This window comes from Chionomys nivalis, chromosome 6 (genome assembly GCF_950005125.1).
Source record: "Chionomys nivalis chromosome 6, mChiNiv1.1, whole genome shotgun sequence".
NCBI classification, from domain to species: domain Eukaryota; kingdom Metazoa; phylum Chordata; class Mammalia; order Rodentia; family Cricetidae; genus Chionomys; species Chionomys nivalis.
In genome coordinates, this window is record NC_080091.1 from 88,662,733 (window position 1) to 88,680,864 (window position 18,132).

Below are 18,132 nucleotides of genomic sequence, written 5' to 3' on the forward strand. Positions count from 1 at the left end.
TACCTTAAGTTGATACTAGATAATATAGTAGTGCCAGGTGTTCAAAATATAAACGTATCTCAATATATTTCAGAATCTAATATAGTGTTAAGATTATGACTGCAGTGAATTTACGAGTCAGTTTGGGAAAATTGAAACATTATTGTAATTTCCAGTCCATGAGAGAATATGACTTGGTCCACTGTCAGCAATCTTTTGTAGTTCTTATTACAGGAGTTGTTCGCAAATTTTTAGAAAAATTTATTCCTAAGAATGTTGCTGTTTGTTAGGTATTATAAATAGTAGCTTAGAATAATTTTATTGTTTGATGATTGCAGCTTGCATGCTGAAATGCACCTGGCCTTTGTGTACTGACTTTGTGCTGTGTGTTCTTGGCTGAACTGACCTTGACAGTTCTGGCTTATCCTACAACCTCTTTAGATGGCAGAATAAGCAGCAGTGCCACTCAGGAGCAGTTACCTACTTCCCTTGTGACTTCTATGACTCTTTCCTTTTTTGTACGGTATTCAGCAAGGACCTTGACTCCAGAGGTGAAGAGAAATGGGAGTGGACTCCTTTGTCTTCTGATCTTCAGGCTCAAGGATCAGTGATTTTCTCCTAAGGCTGCTGGCTGAGGGTTTGGGAAAATGCCTGTACCAGACTGGCGACTCCGGCTGTTTTCTTCCTGGGTGTGCTGCAGCTGTAACCCTGTTTCCTTGCCAGTCCTCTCACCTTTTCACCTGGGCCTTGAGGAGTTTGCTTGTTCTTTATGTTGTTAGGGGTTTTAGCGGAATTTTTGCACATTTGGGTAGCCTCTGTGACCTCCTCTTTTCTCTATTTAATCTACAGTGCTCATTTTTTTTAACACACCAATTAGTGGACACGTCTTGTGGTGGAGAAAAGTGGGTTTGGTCCCCTTAAATCTGCAAGCATGTTGAAGCAAAGACATCTGCCTACTTGTGGCTGCATTTCCTAGGAATTACTCATGCCACACAATTCTCCAGTCCAGCCACTGTATTCTCTTAGTAGCCTATGCTCTAGATGTAGCCAATCACAGCTACCATCCAAGAGCATTTTGGTTGTCTATTTTGATGGCAAGAACAATAATTTTATGTGTCTTGGAGCTGATCTGTCTATAGTTTCCATTTTCCATTCTCCAGGCTTTCACATAAACATTAATTTTAAAAGAACCAATGGTATTGACTTTTCAGACCATGTCGATGAAAGAACAATATGCAACGGAGTTGCCCCAGAAAAGGACGTGGATGGATTTCATATTATCAATATTGGAAGACTGTGCCTCGATCAGCATTCTCTGATACCTGCCACTGCCAGCGCTGTCTGGGAAATAATAAAAAGAGCAGGTTGGTCACTTGGGAGTGTGGGAAATTAGAACCAGATGCAGGGGAGCTCTGGAGCCTTGCTTGGGTAGAACTACCTGTGCATATAAGCAACAAAAATGATAAGCATAAAATTAAAGGCTATAAAAATATTATACATTTATGAATGTCATGGAACAAGACAGAATGGACGGAAGTGAAGAACATCTGCCAGGTGATAGGCCACGCCAGTCGTAGCTTATAGTGAGTGGACCTTTCAGATGTGGCCATGTCTTCCGACTTTCGAATTATGCATTTTGATGAGAATCTTTCCCAAGTGTGGACTATTTTCTTACTAAGATAATGTGTCAATCATGCAAGAACCTTGTCTGTTGACAGGTGGGCTTCTACTCTGCTAGACACATTGTGTCCTCACAGGCTGGTGGGTACGTTCCTGAAGCTCTGTGGCTTTGCACACTGGTGGCTTTCCTGCCCCCACCACGGTCACTGCCCTCTTGGAAGCACTCCAAGAGAAAGCAGATTCTAGAATCAAACACTTGGCTATCCATACTTGGATAAACGTCAGTTCCAGTTTTTTTTTTTTTATTTTACCTGTGAAAATATATGGTTCCCCCCACATGGCAGTGAGCTGGCTTTCAGAGTAGGGCTTCTTCCTGTGGAGTAAAGTGTGTGTTATCTGCTTTATGTTATCCCAGTCTCACTGGCAGGCTGACTGCCATTGCTGCTTAATATCGCTGCATGAACTTCTTAGTCTGATTAGCGGGTAATATATTTAAAGACTGTACACTTCATATGCCACTCAGCGTTTAAAATGACTTTAATGGCAACTTGAGAATTTTTGTGGTTTGTAAATGAGGACATAATGAGAGGGGAAATGGCAAATCCAAGAAGTGTAAAAAGAAATATTTATAAATAATCCAGTAAAGGCATGCTGCAGACCAGGTAGAAAATCCAAATTTAATTAGACATTTTTAAAGAACATTTCGATCAGCTTTTCAAATGTTTCATTTGCTTCTTTGCGTTAGTCATGCATTTAAACAAATTTTTTTTTTTTGTTGTTGTTGTTGTTGTTTTTTAAGGAATTGAAACATTTGGGAGAAATGTGGTTGTAGCAGGAAGATCCAAGAATGTGGGCATGCCGATAGCCATGCTGCTGCACACGGATGGGGAGCATGAGCGCCCTGGAGGTGAGTGCCCTGCAGGGCTTTGAGGTTCCTCCTCACATCAAGAAAAGACCCCTGATGGTGTGTGTGACTCTGCACACTCATGGGTCTGTGCGGCTCATCTCATGGTGCGAAAGCCTTGAAAGTACAAAAAGGAATTTCTGATATATTAGCTGCTTTTCTTCTGCTGTGAGCAACACTGCTTGCTGGAGAGTTTATTTGGGGCTTACAGTTTCAGAGGGTCAGAGTTCATGATGGTGGAAAGGAGGTAGCTGGTGGCTGGAGCAGCAGCTGAGGGCTCAGTCTCTAAGTAAGCAGGAGGTGGAACACACTGAGAATAGCAGGAGGCTTCAAAACTCAAAATCCAGAGACATACATCTTCCAACACAGCCACACCTCCCAGTCATTCAGTAGTTCCTCCAACCAGAGACCAAGTGTTCACATGTATTATCCTCTCAGGGCTCTCCTTGTTCAAACCACTACTGCTGAAAGTATGTGACCCCTTTGGTCCATTTCTTTTGCTTTCTTTCTTCCTATTTTACTTATGGCTGTACTTCCCCCCCCCCCTCAGTAACAATATAGACATTAAAATGATAAAAGTCACTACATACATAAAAATCACTTCTCCGGAAAATTCTCATATCTGTTAGAAGTTGAATGTTGAGTCATAAAGTGGGTTAGTATACCACAAGTCAGCTGGTTAGTTCCCTTAATAGAAATGGAACCTGGGACTTAGGACTTGTAGCTGAATGTCTGGGTTAGATAACTAAGTCTAAGGAAGAGCTTAGACAAACTCTGCAGGAAGAGCGGCAGCTCACTGTGAAAGCCCAGTAAGATGTGAAGACGTTGGAGAACATGCACCACACTGTCTGGGTGACTGCTGCCTCGCCACCCTCCTAGGACCTTGGCATTTTCCCTAATAGCTGGGTGCTAAGCAGATCTGCGATGAGGACTGACGACAGGGTAGAAAAGATATTTTGCAAAGCACAGGGGGCACTGTTCATAGTGTCTGAGCCAATGTTGTGGCATGGGACCAAAAGTTATTTTTATTATGATAATACATATGAAGGGATTTTTTAAACTCAAATTAATATGGACTTATCTCAAGCAATGGCCAGATAGGGAGCCATACACATTTTTTTAGACCCATTTCTCAGGAATCAGAGGCAGGCAGATTCCTGTGAGTGAGTTCAATGTCAGCTTTGGTTACATAATGAACTCTAGGCCAGTTGGAGCTATTTAGTGAGATACTGTCTCACGGAAAGAAAGAAAAAAAGAAAGAAAGAAAGAAAGAAAGAAAGAAAGAAAGAAAGAAAGAAAGAAAGAAAGAAAGGACAAAGATGAACATGAGGCTTTTGAATATTATTTTCTGTATCATAAGAGACTAATACATGTGTATGGCCCATAGTAAGTCAGGCTTGGCAGTGACTCCAGGCAGGTGCCAAGGCACCCGTCTATCCAGGCATCGTTCAGGTTCATTCTTCCCTGCCAGCTCACTCTGCTGCTTACTGTTCTCACAGCTGAAGAACACTGGTTCACCCTGGACTTCAGATAGCACTTTTATGTTAAGCCAGGTGAACCAACAGACATTTTACAAGAACATACTACTTCTTGTGGAAAATGTTGATCAAGAGACAAGAAAGTCTTCCTTCATTTTCAACATTCAGTTTTCTCGACTTATTAATAACTTACCAAGCATCATCCTGAGCCCATGTTTTGATGAGCACTTTCTCATAAACAGTCTAGCCAGTTTGCAATAATTCTGGTACATAGAATTAATTATTATTCCCGTTTTACAGATAAAGCTCGTAAGGTTTTTGTGGGCTTTGAGGAAGTGTCAGTCTCAGAACTGGGAGCTAGGGATGAGCACCTGCCAGAGCTAGGAGCATTGATCAAGATAGAGACTCACTGCTGATTCTATGATTTTCAAACAGCTGATTAACCTTTGTAGACTTTTACTTTTATTGTCTGAGACATGCATAGCCTTAATATACTCTCTCAGTTATTGGGAAAATTAAATGAAATAGAAGTTTTAATAAAGAACTAGTTACAATGTATTTGAGGTGTTACTACCTGACACACAGTAGATTAAGTGAGTTATTGCGTGTAGCCATGACAATTGCTGTTGTTTCAATAATTCTCAAGTTGATAACCTGTAACATACCGTTCACATGTTTACAGGAAACTGCCCTGAAGGTAATGATGATTTCTTCCTTGACTTTAATTTGAAACTTAGTTTTTTCCTGTTGAACTTTATTTTTGTGTTTAAAAATCGTATTTAGTTTTTTTTTAACATTTGAATAAATTCAGTTTATGAAGGCTTACAAAACCATGGTTAGATATTTGCTGCCGTAATACTCCAACACTTCTTGACAACATGCCTTTTCTTGCAGGTTTTACTGTCGCATGCTAATTTCTTGTCATATTTCAATTATGAATTATTTATAAATTACCTTAGACAAACTATCCCCATTTAATTCAATTCTAGGCTACCTAATACTATGTTACAAATATTGCCTTATATATTTTAGCATATGTAGCTATTTATAGATACATACATATGTATTAAAATATCAAAATAAATGTAAATTTGTGGTGGTAATGATTTCTGAGGAAAGAATTATGGACTTAAACTGATTATTTTTAAAACATCTCATATTCTGTTCAATAAAATTTCTCCCCTTAATGAACACTAAAATGAAATACATGGAGACTCATTTATAATGCTGCTTTCAAGCCAGTTGGTTAAATTTACCTTTATTATAGGGTACCCTATTTCCGTTATGATTGTTGTATCTAAAAGGTAACAGATTATACTAAAGATGATATTAGAGTTTAGGCACATGGGTGCTGTGTAATTACATACACATTTAGTAGGATCATGGTGACATCTATTATTGATATCATGAACTGCAGTAAGCGACTTAGTGACTATTTGGAGTCTGTGGGAAAGTTAAGGTTTGGATGTCTCTGCCTGGCAGAGCAGTAATTACATGCATTGTTAGCTAATGGAGATAATGAAGGTGGATTAACTGCAAATTCATATCTAAAGAACTTGCTCTAATGACACAATGTTGAGTATTTAGCTCACATTGTGCATTGTTTTGCCAGAAGAGACTCAGAGCCTACTAATTCATTTTTTAATCTCAAGGACAAACACCTAATTTTTGATAAAGGAGCTAAAAGTATTCAATGGAAAAAAGAGAGCATCTTCAACAAATGGTGCTGGCAGAACTGGTTGTCAACCTGTAGAAGAATGAAAATAGATCCATATCTATCACCATGCACAAAACTCAAGTCCAAATGGATTAAAGACCTCAATATTAGTCTGAACACACTGAACCTGATAGAAGAAAAAGTTGGAAGTACTCTACAACATATGGGTACAGGAGATCACTTCCTACGTTTATCCCCAGCAGCACAGACATTAAGGGCAACATTGAATAAATGGGACCTCCTGAAACTGAGTAGCTTCTGTAAAGCAAAGGACACTGTCACTAAGACAAAAAGGCAACCCACTGACTGGGAGAAGATCTTCACCAACCCTGCAACAGACAAAGGTCTGATCTCCAAAATATATAAAGAACTCAAGAAACTAAACTTTAAAATGCTAATGAACCCAATAAAAAAATGGGCCACTGATCTGAACAGAGAATTCTCAACAGAAGAAATTCAAATGGCCAAAAGACACCTAAGGTCATGCTCAACCTCCTTAGCGATAAGGGAAATGCAAATTAAAACAACTTTGAGATACCATCTTACACCTGTCAGAATGGCTAAAATCAAGAACACCAATGATAGCCTTTGCTGGAGAGGTTGTGGAGAAAGAGGCACACTCATTCATTGCTGGTGGGAATGCAAACTTGTGCAACCACTTTGGAAATCAGTGTGGCGATTTCTCAGGAAATTTGGGATCAACCTACCCCAAGATCCAGTAATACCACTATTGGGAATATACCCAAGAGATGCCACATCAAATGACAAAAGTATCTGTTCAACTATGTTCATAGCAGCATTGTTTGTAATAGCCAAAACCTGGAAACAACCTAGATGCCCTTCAATGGAGGAATGGATGAAGAAAGTGTGGAATATAATTTCGCTAAAAGGAAAAGACAGCTATACTGTCAATTAGTTTAATATGAGTCTGTTCCCAATTCACTTTAACTTTTGGCATTAAGAGCCCGAAGCTCAGGTATTTGTAAGAAAAATTCTTTAGTTTACTGAGCTGTGTGTGTGTGTGGGGGGGGGCGCTTAGTTTACCGAGCTGTGGGGGGGGCACGTGCGGGGGAGTGGCGCTTGCCACGTTCAAGAGTGAGAGTGTACTTAAATCTCTAAGTGAGAAGCCCGCACTGTGCCCCTGTCAGCGGGAAGGTTGCACCCTTCTCCCTCAGCGTTGAACAGAAGCAGGTAGGAGGCCACAGGCTCTGCAGGGAGCTGGGGAGGAGTTCGGGCCCCCACAGAGCGGAGAGACTGATTCTCTCCTCCTTGACAGTCATGGTGGAAATGAGTGATAAAGGGGGCAGGAGAATTTGTGAAGGTTCTGTGAGAAGCAAACATTCTGCTACTTCGGGCAGCCCACAGGCTTCCATGAAGTGACATCACAAGGTAACAGAAGCAAGTTGTGTCTTGTGAAACTCAGCGCTTCCTACAGTCTTTAAGAACCATTGTGACCATCATGAGGTTATAGGGTATTCTTTTTTTTTTTTTTTTTTTTCAAATTTAACTGTTTCCAAATTCTTTGTGGTTTTCACATCATGCATCTGGGTCCCACTCTCCTTTCCATCCATCCATCCTCTACCCTTGCAACTGCCCTGACCCGGGGAAGAAAAGAAAAAAAATCCCGCTGTGGAAGCTGCAGAGTGATGCAGTGAGCCACACGGTCCTTTAGTCCGTACATTGTTACTTGTAAGTGTTTTTGTATTTGAGGTCTGTGTGTTTTTTGCTATATCATCAATACTAGGCCCTAAATGGGGCTCCTATTTGATATCCTGTTATCCTTTGTCAAAGAGATCCTGGGACTGCAGGACCTTCTTGTGGAGAGTTGTCCCTGAGATCACTAGAGTAAGGCACCTGGTCCCGCCTGCAGCACAAGGCAGAGTAGCCCCTTAAGTAGGCAACACAGTAGAGCTGCCCCTGGTAATTTAGGTGTGGGCAAGCCAACCCTGAGGACATACGAGCAGGAGAATCACCTCGCCCCTTGCTCACTACAGAGGGTGAACTAGCCAGGGCAGTACTGGAGAGTTCACCTGGTCTTGAGGATGAAGGAGAGCTGGTGGACTGACCAACCCTGCAACCACCCAGACACAGAGCTATGAGTTGGCCCATCCCACCATCCACCCCATCTAGGGTATGTTTTTGACATTTTTATATGTAGCAACAGAAGAAGCTTCTCTTTCTCTGAGAATGGAAACCCAATGACTTTGTCTAGCTTTCCCATAAGGAAGGAAGCCTGGAGAAAACCCTCTAACAATGCCTTTAAAAACATATTTTCCCATCATGATAACAGAGAGCCCTCCTCCATCAAGGTACTATAACTATTAACTGTCACTAGTAGAATTTAGAATCTAATTTTACTTTCCATTCACTTAGAGAAAGCTCCTCTTGCATACATTCACTCTTAAGCAGCACATCTCACTAGAAGTGACCAATGAGGTGGCTATGGCATTGGTTACATGCTCTTTAACTAAAATGTGGTACATTGCTAAGAGTGAAGAAGACTTGGTCTCTCTCTTCCGAACTCAGTGCTCTTCATCTTCAGATTCACCGTTGGAAGGCGCGTTTTCTCCAAGCACTGGCCACGTGGCACCTAACTGATGTGGGATTCCCATCTGTATGCTGTGATTACCATTAATGAATAAAGAAGCTTGGGACTTATAGCAGGGCAGAACTTAGTTAGGTAGGGAAAACTAAGCTGAATGATGGGAGAAAGGAGGTAGAGTCAGAGAGATGCCATGTAGCCCCGCCAGAGATAGATGCTGGATTTTTTTCCCGGTAAGCTACAGCCTCATGGCGATACACAGATTAATAGAAATGGGTTAAATTAATATGCAAGACTTAGCCAATAAGAAGCTAGAGCTAATGGGTTAAGCAGTGATTTAATTAATACAATATCTGTGTGGTTATTTTGGGGCTAAGCAGCCGGGAACTAACTAGCGGCCTTCTTATTATATCCAACATTTATAGTCAACCTGACTGGCTAACTATGCTTCCTTTTCTCTTTCTTTGAGATGTCCTTTGATTGTTTGATTTTGATGTTTTGAGAAAGGGTTTCTGTGTAGCCCTGGCTGTCCAGGAACTCACTCTGTAGACCAAGTTGGCCTCAAACTCAGAAATCCCTGCATCTGCCTCCTAAGTGCTGGGATTAAAGGAGAGCACCACCACCGCCTGGCTTAAGTAAAATTCTACAGGACAGCATGCCATTCCCAAAGCACCTTTCCTCAAGCTCCTGGGAGTTCTATGTCCTGATCCTTTTGCCTGAACCCCTCTGTTCATTCCCAGAACCAATATCCTTTCATTTCTCACTCCCCAGACATTGCTTTGTATGTCCTGCCATCCCAGTCCTTATTCTCTCTTCTCTCCCCTTCCTCCCTCATTATAAGAAGTAAATATGAACTTCTTTTGGGGGGTGAAGCAGTTTGAGATAAAGTCCCTTGCATAGTTCTGACTGGTCTGGGACTCCATAAATAACTTAAGCTTGCTTTACACCTTGCAATGATTGTCCTGGCTCAGTCTTTCAAGTTCTGGGATTATAAGTATGAGTCATATGCCCAGCCAAATGCAAACTTATTAATGACAATACTTTAAACTTTTTATTTGTAAAATTTATCATAAGGACTCATGGAAAATAATAGAATAACTCATTGAACAAATAAGTCTGTTAGATATTTTCATGTGCCAATCACTAGCACATTGTACAAAATAAGACAACAGATAGGAATTTGAAATATGAGCTTGTCATTTATTAAAAAGAAACTTTTATATGGAAGGAAGAAAGGAAGATGGAGAAATGTAACTAAATGCTCCCCTAAGGACCAATTTTTTCATATTTAAAATGATAAGACCTTTTATAAAAGGATGATTTAAAACTCCTAAGATCTAAACAGAGAACTCTCAACAGAGGAATCTAAATCGCTGAAAGACCTTAAGGAAATGCTCAACATCCTTAGCCATCAGAGAAATGCAAATCAAAACAATCCTGAGATTTCATCTTACACCTGTAAGAATGGCCAAGATAGAAAATACCTATGACAATTTATACTGGAGAACCTGTGGGTGCAAGTTGGTATAGCCCTTTTATATATCAGTATGTTGATTTCTCAGAAAATTAGGAAACTTCCTCAAGACCCAACAGTACCACTTTTGGGTGTATATATACCCAAAGAATGCTCAACTGCACCACAAGGACATGTGCTCAACTATTCAAAGCAGCATTGATTGTCATAGCCAGAACCTGGAAACAACCTAAATGCTTTTCGACTGAAGAATGGATAAGGAAAATATGGTACATTTACACAGGAGAAAAATATAATGACATTTTGAAATTTGCAGGCAAATGGACGGAGATAGAAAACATCATATTGAGTGAGGTAACCCAGACCCAGAAAGACAATTATCATATGTAATCATTCATAACTGGATTTTAGACATAAAGCTAGGAAAACCAGACTACAAATCACAATCCCAGAGAACCTAGACAACAAAGAGGACCCTAATAGAGACATACATGGATCTAATCTACATGGGAAGTAGAAAAAGACAAGATCTCCCGAGTAAATTGGGATCATGGGGACCATGGGAGAGGGTTGGAGGGGAGGGCATAGGAAGGGAGGGGGTATAGAAAAATGTATAGCTCAATAACATCAATAAAAAATAGTTTCCCAGTTCTAGCCCTCAAGAAAATGAAGACGAGAAGAAATGGAGCTAGCACAAAACATCTATATTTTTATAAATCATGGAGGAATATTTGTGGTTGAGCTTGAGAGTGACTTCTCAAAACACAGAATTAGACTCATACTTAACATCTTTATCCATACCCGTTCCCTAAGTCAGTGGTTCTCAATCTTCCTGGTTCTGTGACCCTTTAATACAGTTTCTACATCATGGTGACCCCAACTATAAAATTATTTTCATGCTACTTCATTACTGTAATTTTGCTACTGTTATGAATCATGATATAAATATATGATCTGCAGCCCCCATGAAAGGGTCATTTGATTCTATACTGACTGGTTTTGTGTGTCAACTTTATACAACCTAGTCATCTGAGTGGAAGGAGCCTCAGGTGAGGAAATGCTACCATGAAATACAACCGTAAGGCATTTTGTCAATTAGTGATCAATGTGGGAGGGCCTAGCCCATGCTGGGTAATACCATCTCTGGGCTGCTGGTCCTGGGTTCTATAAGAAAGCAGGCTGAGTAGACCATCAGGAACATGCCAGAAAGCAGCACCTCTCCACAGCCTCTGCATCAGCTCCTGCTTCCAAGTTCTTACCCTGTTGACAGAGGTTTCTGTCATGCCCAGTCTCACAGTCCCAACAAAACATACAGAGGTCTACATTAATCATAAACTGGTTGGCCTATTAGCTCAGGCTTTTTATTAACCCTTATAGTTTATTCTTGTCTGTGTTAGCCACGTGGCTTGGTACCTTTTATCAGTGAGGCAGTCACATCATCCTTCCTCTGTGTCTGGATGACGACTGCAAATTGAGTCTTTCCTCTTCCCAGAATCCTCCTGTTCTTGTTGCCTGCCTATGCTTCCTGCCTGCCTACTGGCCAATCAGCATTTTATTAAAACAATACAACTGATAAATCTTTACAGGGTACAAGATTGTTGTCCCACAGCACTACCCCATTTGAGTTCCTGTCCTGACATTCTTCAGTGATGAACAGTAACATGGAAGTATAAGCCAAACAAACCCTTTGCTCCCCAACTTTCTTTTTGGTCATGATGTTTCATCACAGCAATAGAAACCCTAACTAACACACTGTGAAAGGGGCCACAACCCATAGGTTAAGAATCACTGCCCTCAATGATCCTTTGTAGTCCCATGACTCAAAATACTAGACTTTTGTATCCACTCAATAGTTTCACAGGCATGACCCGTTTAAACACTTCACACTTATTTTATGGATTCTTACAACCAATTTTATTTCCATTATCTTACCCATAGCTTCGATCCCAAGTGTCTCTTGTGGGTACAGGTGGTAAAGATTTACTCCCTGGGCAGGGTTGGGAGTCCTGGAGAGTACATAGAGCTTTTTGGAGGAGGTGGAACTTAGTGGGAAGCCTTGGGTTGTTGGTTGCATGTTCTCAAGGAAAATTGTGGTATGTTACTCTCTTCCTATTATTTTGCTTCTGACTACAAGGTAAATGGATAGTTCTGTGCTATCAAGGCTTCTGCTGTGATGTTCCACCACATACCCAAGGCAAGGAGGTCATCTGCTCAAGCGTTGAAACTTCTAAACTTATGAGCCCAAACATTTTCTCTCAATTGTTTGCTATCATAATGCAAAACAAATATGCCACCTTAGTCAGTGGTACCATAAGTTCACCAGAAGCTCAGTCTAACCATGAGTTCACCAGAAGCTCAGTCTACCCTTGGCTTCTCTCTCACCTACAGCACATTTAATCCCCAGCAGTGTGTAAAATATTCCTAAGATGCCAGTGTCTCAACTAATGCATTCTAGTAAGATAACTGTTGCTGGAAATGTTAGAATTCTTCTCCACACCATGCCAGCTAGGATGTATAGTTGCTCAGAAAGGTGGGTGCCAGGAATAGTTCAGAGGCTCTCTTCAGTAGGAGTCAGAAGTCTAAACACCTTTGCTTTTAGCTTCTTTTGTTCAAGTTTCTTTTGCTAACATCACAAGGGCTACCAAATCGCCTGCCAAGAGTCTCGCCATGGTTTAGTTATCATCAGAGTCACAAACAATGGTCAGTCAAATCTAAGTATGATTTTATTTTATTTTTTTTTTTAAAGATTTTTTTATTTATTGTATACACAGTGTTCAGCCTCCATGTGTGCCTGCAGGCCAGAAGAGGGCACCAGATCTCATTACAGATGGTTGTGAGCCACCACGTGGTTGCTGGGAATTGAACTCAGGACCTCTGGAAGAGCAGTCAGTGCTCTTAACCTCTGAGCCATCTCTCCAGCCCCCCTAAGTATGATTTTAGTATCTGCTGTGGGCCTTTCTAACCAAACTTAGAGTAGTAAATTAATCTGATGTTAATAAAGAACTATAGTAATTTTTAAATGAAGATTGAAGTTTATGTTTTTAATTTGCATCAAACTTTTTGCTAGTGTGTTTGTGTGTGTGTGTGTGTGTGTGTATGTTCATGTGTATTCCTCTCACTGTGGTGCTAAATAGCTTCCAATTTCTTGCTGAATCATCAATACTAATAGAATGGGAAATTTTGGTTCAGATTTCTTTTTTATTCTATTTTAGTTTTTGGTAGGGATTTGGGAGACTCTCTTTGAAATAAGAGAACACTGGGATGGTCACCTAGGTGTAAGGGGACCCTTCTGAATAGGAAACGACTAAAAAGCGACTGAATGCTTCCTAATTAGTTCTTTAGGGAAGATGTAAACACAAACACTGAACTAGTAGGTGAGCAAAAGAAAAAACAAGGAATACTTCGGCTTTTATGGCAGGACCCGAGAATAACCTGCACCATTTGCTAAAATGAGATAAACCATAGATTGACCAATTACTTCTGTTTCTCCTTTTCAGAAACTTTTTGGCTAGTTTCTTTTGTGTTTTCTATAATAACTTTAAAATCAATTAGATGCTTCCCTCCCAAAGAAAAATAGTTGATCAGAGTTGTACTATTTTTGCAACATATGTAGGAGAATGGTCATCATTATGGTGAGAGTTTTTGCCCAGGAACATGGTTGTCCATTTACTCCCTCTAGTTTAGTCCACTCCCCCAGCATCTTTTGGTATTATGTTAGGGAAATTTATATCACACTGATTTTACACCTTTCCTGCTTGTGGTTCCTTTTGATCTGCTATTACAATAAGTGCTTTTCCCAGTGCTTTCTAACATGCTGTTACATATACCAGGTATTTATTTTTGTATTTTCATTTTTTCCTTGGATAATTTAATGAATTTTCTTTGTGTTTTAATAGTAAAATATTGCTATATGTATTTATCTAATGCATCTAACTTTATGTTCATTAATCTTTTCTACTATTGATTTTTTTCTTTATGTAACTTTTAATAAGTTACATCAATGGTTGATTAATTTTTCTGATTTCAGTCTTATTGATATAGTAACTTAGGTCTATGTATTATTCTTTAAGAATTGCTTTATATCTATTTTGTAGGATTTAATATAAACTGCTTTTATTATGAAAGTTTCTACAACTTCTACAGTACTGTTTTGTATTTCCTTTTTGTTTTTTGTTTTTTTTTGTATTTCCTTTTTGATTGAATAATTATTTGAAATAGGATTTTTAAATGTTCAGTAGGAAGGTTAGTTCATGTCTGATTTTTGTCAATAATAATATCTTTACTAAGTTGTGATCAAGACTAATTATTTATGAATTATATAATTATCTGCTTTGGTATTAATGAAATTTATGCTACCCAAAATAATACCACTAGAAAGTGTTGTCTGGCTACATAAGTCATACATATAATTTATTTTCAGAGTTTAATACATTGTAATCATATAATGTTATTTATGTTTTCTGTATTTGCCCTGTCATGATTTGAAAAGGGCAGATTAAGCTCAGCAACTGCACTGTATTCCTATTCATCATGAGCTGCATTTCTCCATTACTTGTTACTTACTGATGGGGATGGGTCTTATATTTATCTGTTACTTTCATTGGTTAATTAATAAAAAAAACTGCTTGGCCCTGATAGGACAAAAAATTAGATAGAAAAAATAAACAAAACAAAATACTAAAAAAAAAAAAAAAACCAAATCAATGAGTCGCCATGATTATCTCACTCCAGACAGACGCAAATTAAGATCTTTCCTGATAAGCCAACTCATGATACTACACAAAATATTAAAAATGGGTTAGATCAATATATAAGAACTAGCCAATAAGAAACTAAAACTAATGGGCCAAACAATAATTTAAAAAATACAATTTCCATATAATTATTTCAAGACATAAACTAGCCATGCTGGCGGCTAGATGCCGGGGACACAGCCCTACCGCTTTTATTACAACAACTTACGTGTTTACATTCACTTGAATTCATTTTCTTCATCATGTCAATTTTATTTTGTCTATTTATATTCTTTTGTGTCACACTTTCTGTCCTCTTCCTCTCCCTTCTCTTTCCTTCTTTTTTTTTCTTCCCTTTTAAAATAATTTTTGGGAGAAGGTTTTGGTATGTGTCCCAGGCTAGCCTTCTAGCCTAAAACTCGTGTAGCCTAGGATAACCTCAACTTGGAAATCCATTCCTCTGTGACCCAAGCACTGGAATTACAGGCATTAAGCGTCACACTTACTTTAGCCTTTGCCTTTGCTTTTTAGATATGATCTCTTTACGTAGTTCTGGATGTCCTGGAACTCGCCATGAGAGAGGTTGACCTCAATCTGGAGATCCTCCTGCCCCTTCCTCCCAAGACATGTGCCACCACGCCCAGACCACCTCTTTGCTTTCTCAGTGTACATCTTTGTCCTGTTTATTATTGAATTGCTCATACAATTATCCTTTAAAGGTGACTGAAAATTCTTTTTTCATTTTTATGGTAAATACCTGTGGTTAGGATTGTCAATGTACTCTCTATTCTGTTTTCCTTTTCCTTTTAAGCTTTTCTGTCCTGAATATTTAAGATTTTTATTATCTTAATAATTATAACAGAGCAGATTTAATTCTCTACTTTTTGTGTAGTATCTATTAATAGTATAAAAGAATTGGTAGAATGTTCTTGCTCCATTTCTGATTTCAGTTTTTGTTTCTTATCTGATATTAATCAATAAAACTCATCTTTCAGAATATGTATATTTTGAAATAGATGCCTGTGTTATTGGCTTATTAGCTTTTAGAGCAACTTGTTGATACCCATTATTATGTGTGAGTAACCAGAAGACTTAGCCTTCCCTTCCCATTCTCCCTTTGTGTGTTGCATTCTTTCTACATTATCTAGGCAAATACCATTTATGTTTGTCAGTGTCTGAATCAGATGTTTGCTACTATAGCAGAATACTGCGGCCAGTAATCTGTGAAGAACAGAGGCCGTTGCTTTACAGCTTCAAAGAGTGAGCGTTACAAGAAGATGCTGCTGAAACTGCCTTTCATGAGGCGTCCACTCCCCCGGCAGCACTGATCATCAGGGCTCTTATCCATCAAATAAACACTGCTGGTCCCACCAGCGTATCGTTGCCATGGCAGTTAAATTTCAGTATGACTTAGAAGAGAATAATCAAGCCTTGGAAGTCTGCCAGTCAGATCTCCACATGTTTCAAAGTCTTTTTTCTGTAATAAAACATGTCACATCTCTCCATTCTGCAAATGGGTTTGGTAAATCAGAACACATGTCTTAGCAAGTTCTTTTCATTTAAAAACAATATTCTCTGAGGTCATGAATTTTCAATATTGTTTGCAACTCTTAATCTTAATTTGAGTGGCTTGTGGGAAAATTCTTGCATCCCAATTTCTTTACATGAGTCTTTCTGGGAATTTTTCTATTTGAGGCTGGGGGGTGGTGGTGGGTGAGGTTGATGCTTGTTTATAGGATTCTTTGATTCTTTTTTTTCAATCTTTAAAATTCAGAATCATTACTAAAATGCCTCTCAGTTTTGACCAGTATAGGTCAGTTTGGATGGATTCATGTCACTTCTTCCTGACTTTTATTACTTTAAGCTCCAATTAAAAATTATTATAATGTTTGTTCATAATGTTCAATTTTCACAACAAATCATTGCCTTCACATATATCGATAAATTAGTTAAAACACATTTTGATTTCACTTTTGTGTACTTCTTTCTTATTTCTGCCACATTTGAAGTATTTCCTTTAAAACTTTTCTTATGGTAAAGTTTGCTGCATCATCAGCTCATAGCTGACTGATGGATAAAAGCACGAGTCATCATGACTGGACTAGGCTAGTCTTATCCACCACTGGAGCCTTGGCCATTTCATCACCTCCCCATTACCCTAGACTTGTCCTTCCTGGGGATGTTTATTGATGCTTCACCAAATCCTTATTTATTACTCATCATTAAATGGATGGGTTTTTGTAGATCTGCTGTTTGCACGACACTCCTGGGGGTTAGGGTGGAGGCACTGCCTGGCCTTCCGCTCCCCTGCAGTTCCCAGTGGGAACAACTCCTCTGTGTCACCACTCCCTGGGCTGCTTCCCTCACTGCATTTGCCTCATTCTTCCTCCCAGGCCGTGTCATAGCTTGAGATGACAGAGCTCTGTACATTCCTTCTTACTTTCTAACCCATTCAAGTTTTCCCACAAAGGCTTCCTGCTCTATTCCAGTCCTCTTGACTTTTCCTAAACACAGTCGCTACCTTGATTGGCTTTATCTTCTCACTTGAAATGTCCTTTTCTTCCTTTTCCCTTCTGTTATGCTTGGGAACATTAGCAGATACTCTGCCTCCATTAGGAACCACATCTTGACACCCCTTCTTGGCAGAATTACTAGCTCACCCATTCTTCTGCAATACATTGCCCATTTTTAGAACATGTGTCTTGTTGCTGTCTGCATTTGTTTCCCTGTCATTAATACACCATTGTGAACTCTAATACCAGTGTAGAGCCAATCAATACAAAATTTAAAAAGATGTCCATCCAAGGGTGGGCGGCTTTTTACTCTCATTTAGCCTCATATGGTTGTCCGTGTATACAACTGAAAAGTAGACTTTTAACAGTTTGCTTCATCTAGAACTTCTTTCTTTTTTCTTTTCAAAGTGATTTAGTCATGTCGAAGCAACTTTCCTATTTATGAGTAGCAGCAAAAACTACCTCAGGTTTAAAACCTTTGTGGAATTTTGAAAATCAAATTATCCCTTAATGGAGTCTCTTCTGCATTTCAGGAGACGCCACGGTGACGATAGCTCACAGATACACTCCCAGAGAGCAACTGAAGGCCCATACTCAGCTGGCAGACATTATCATAGTGGCCGCAGGTAAGTCCAGAGTGATTGTCATGTGGCGGAATGATATGGTTGAATCATTCCTGCCCTAATTTCTGGGGCACTGAAAGAACCTGTAGGAGACACACATGGGCAAGCCTATGACTGACATCTGTGGACTGAATTTTGTCTCAGTGCGGTCATCATATTATTGACCTATTGCACCTGTGTTACATCTGTCACACCTTTTGGGGAACACTAATGACCCTTGCAACGATAAATGAAGCCCCAGAACAAATGTGTACTTTTCCATTTGCTTGGGCAAACGTGACTGAGCAACATGTAAGAAACAGATCAATGCCGGTTGGTAATGTCATGTGGTTTAGAGAAGAAAGAAACTGAATTTGATCTTGAAAATTGTGCTGGTGAAAATAGAATGTCTAAGTGAGAAAGGTGCAGCTCTGCCTGCACCAAGGCTTGAGGCATAGGCTTCAGAGTCTGGACTCTAAAGGGAAGACCACAGCCTAGACCATGTCCCAGTGTGGGTGTCTGATGTGAGAATGGCGACATTTGCCGAAAGGTGGTATGTGAAATTCGGTG

The 18,132-nt window shown here is 39.5% G+C and overlaps 1 protein-coding gene across 3 annotated transcripts in view; it reads left to right on the forward strand.

Moving 5' to 3' along the window:
* Positions 1 to 18,132, forward strand: part of Mthfd2l (methylenetetrahydrofolate dehydrogenase (NADP+ dependent) 2 like) — an 84,418-nt gene that overhangs the window by 19,238 nt on the left and 47,048 nt on the right. For all 3 annotated transcript variants that reach the window (XM_057773209.1, XM_057773210.1, XM_057773211.1), the window contains exons 4-6: positions 1,191 to 1,343; positions 2,399 to 2,506; positions 17,494 to 17,586. In XM_057773209.1, the coding sequence (XP_057629192.1) occupies positions 1,191 to 1,343; positions 2,399 to 2,506; positions 17,494 to 17,586 (354 nt within the window). The remainder of the gene's footprint in view (positions 1 to 1,190; positions 1,344 to 2,398; positions 2,507 to 17,493; positions 17,587 to 18,132) is intronic.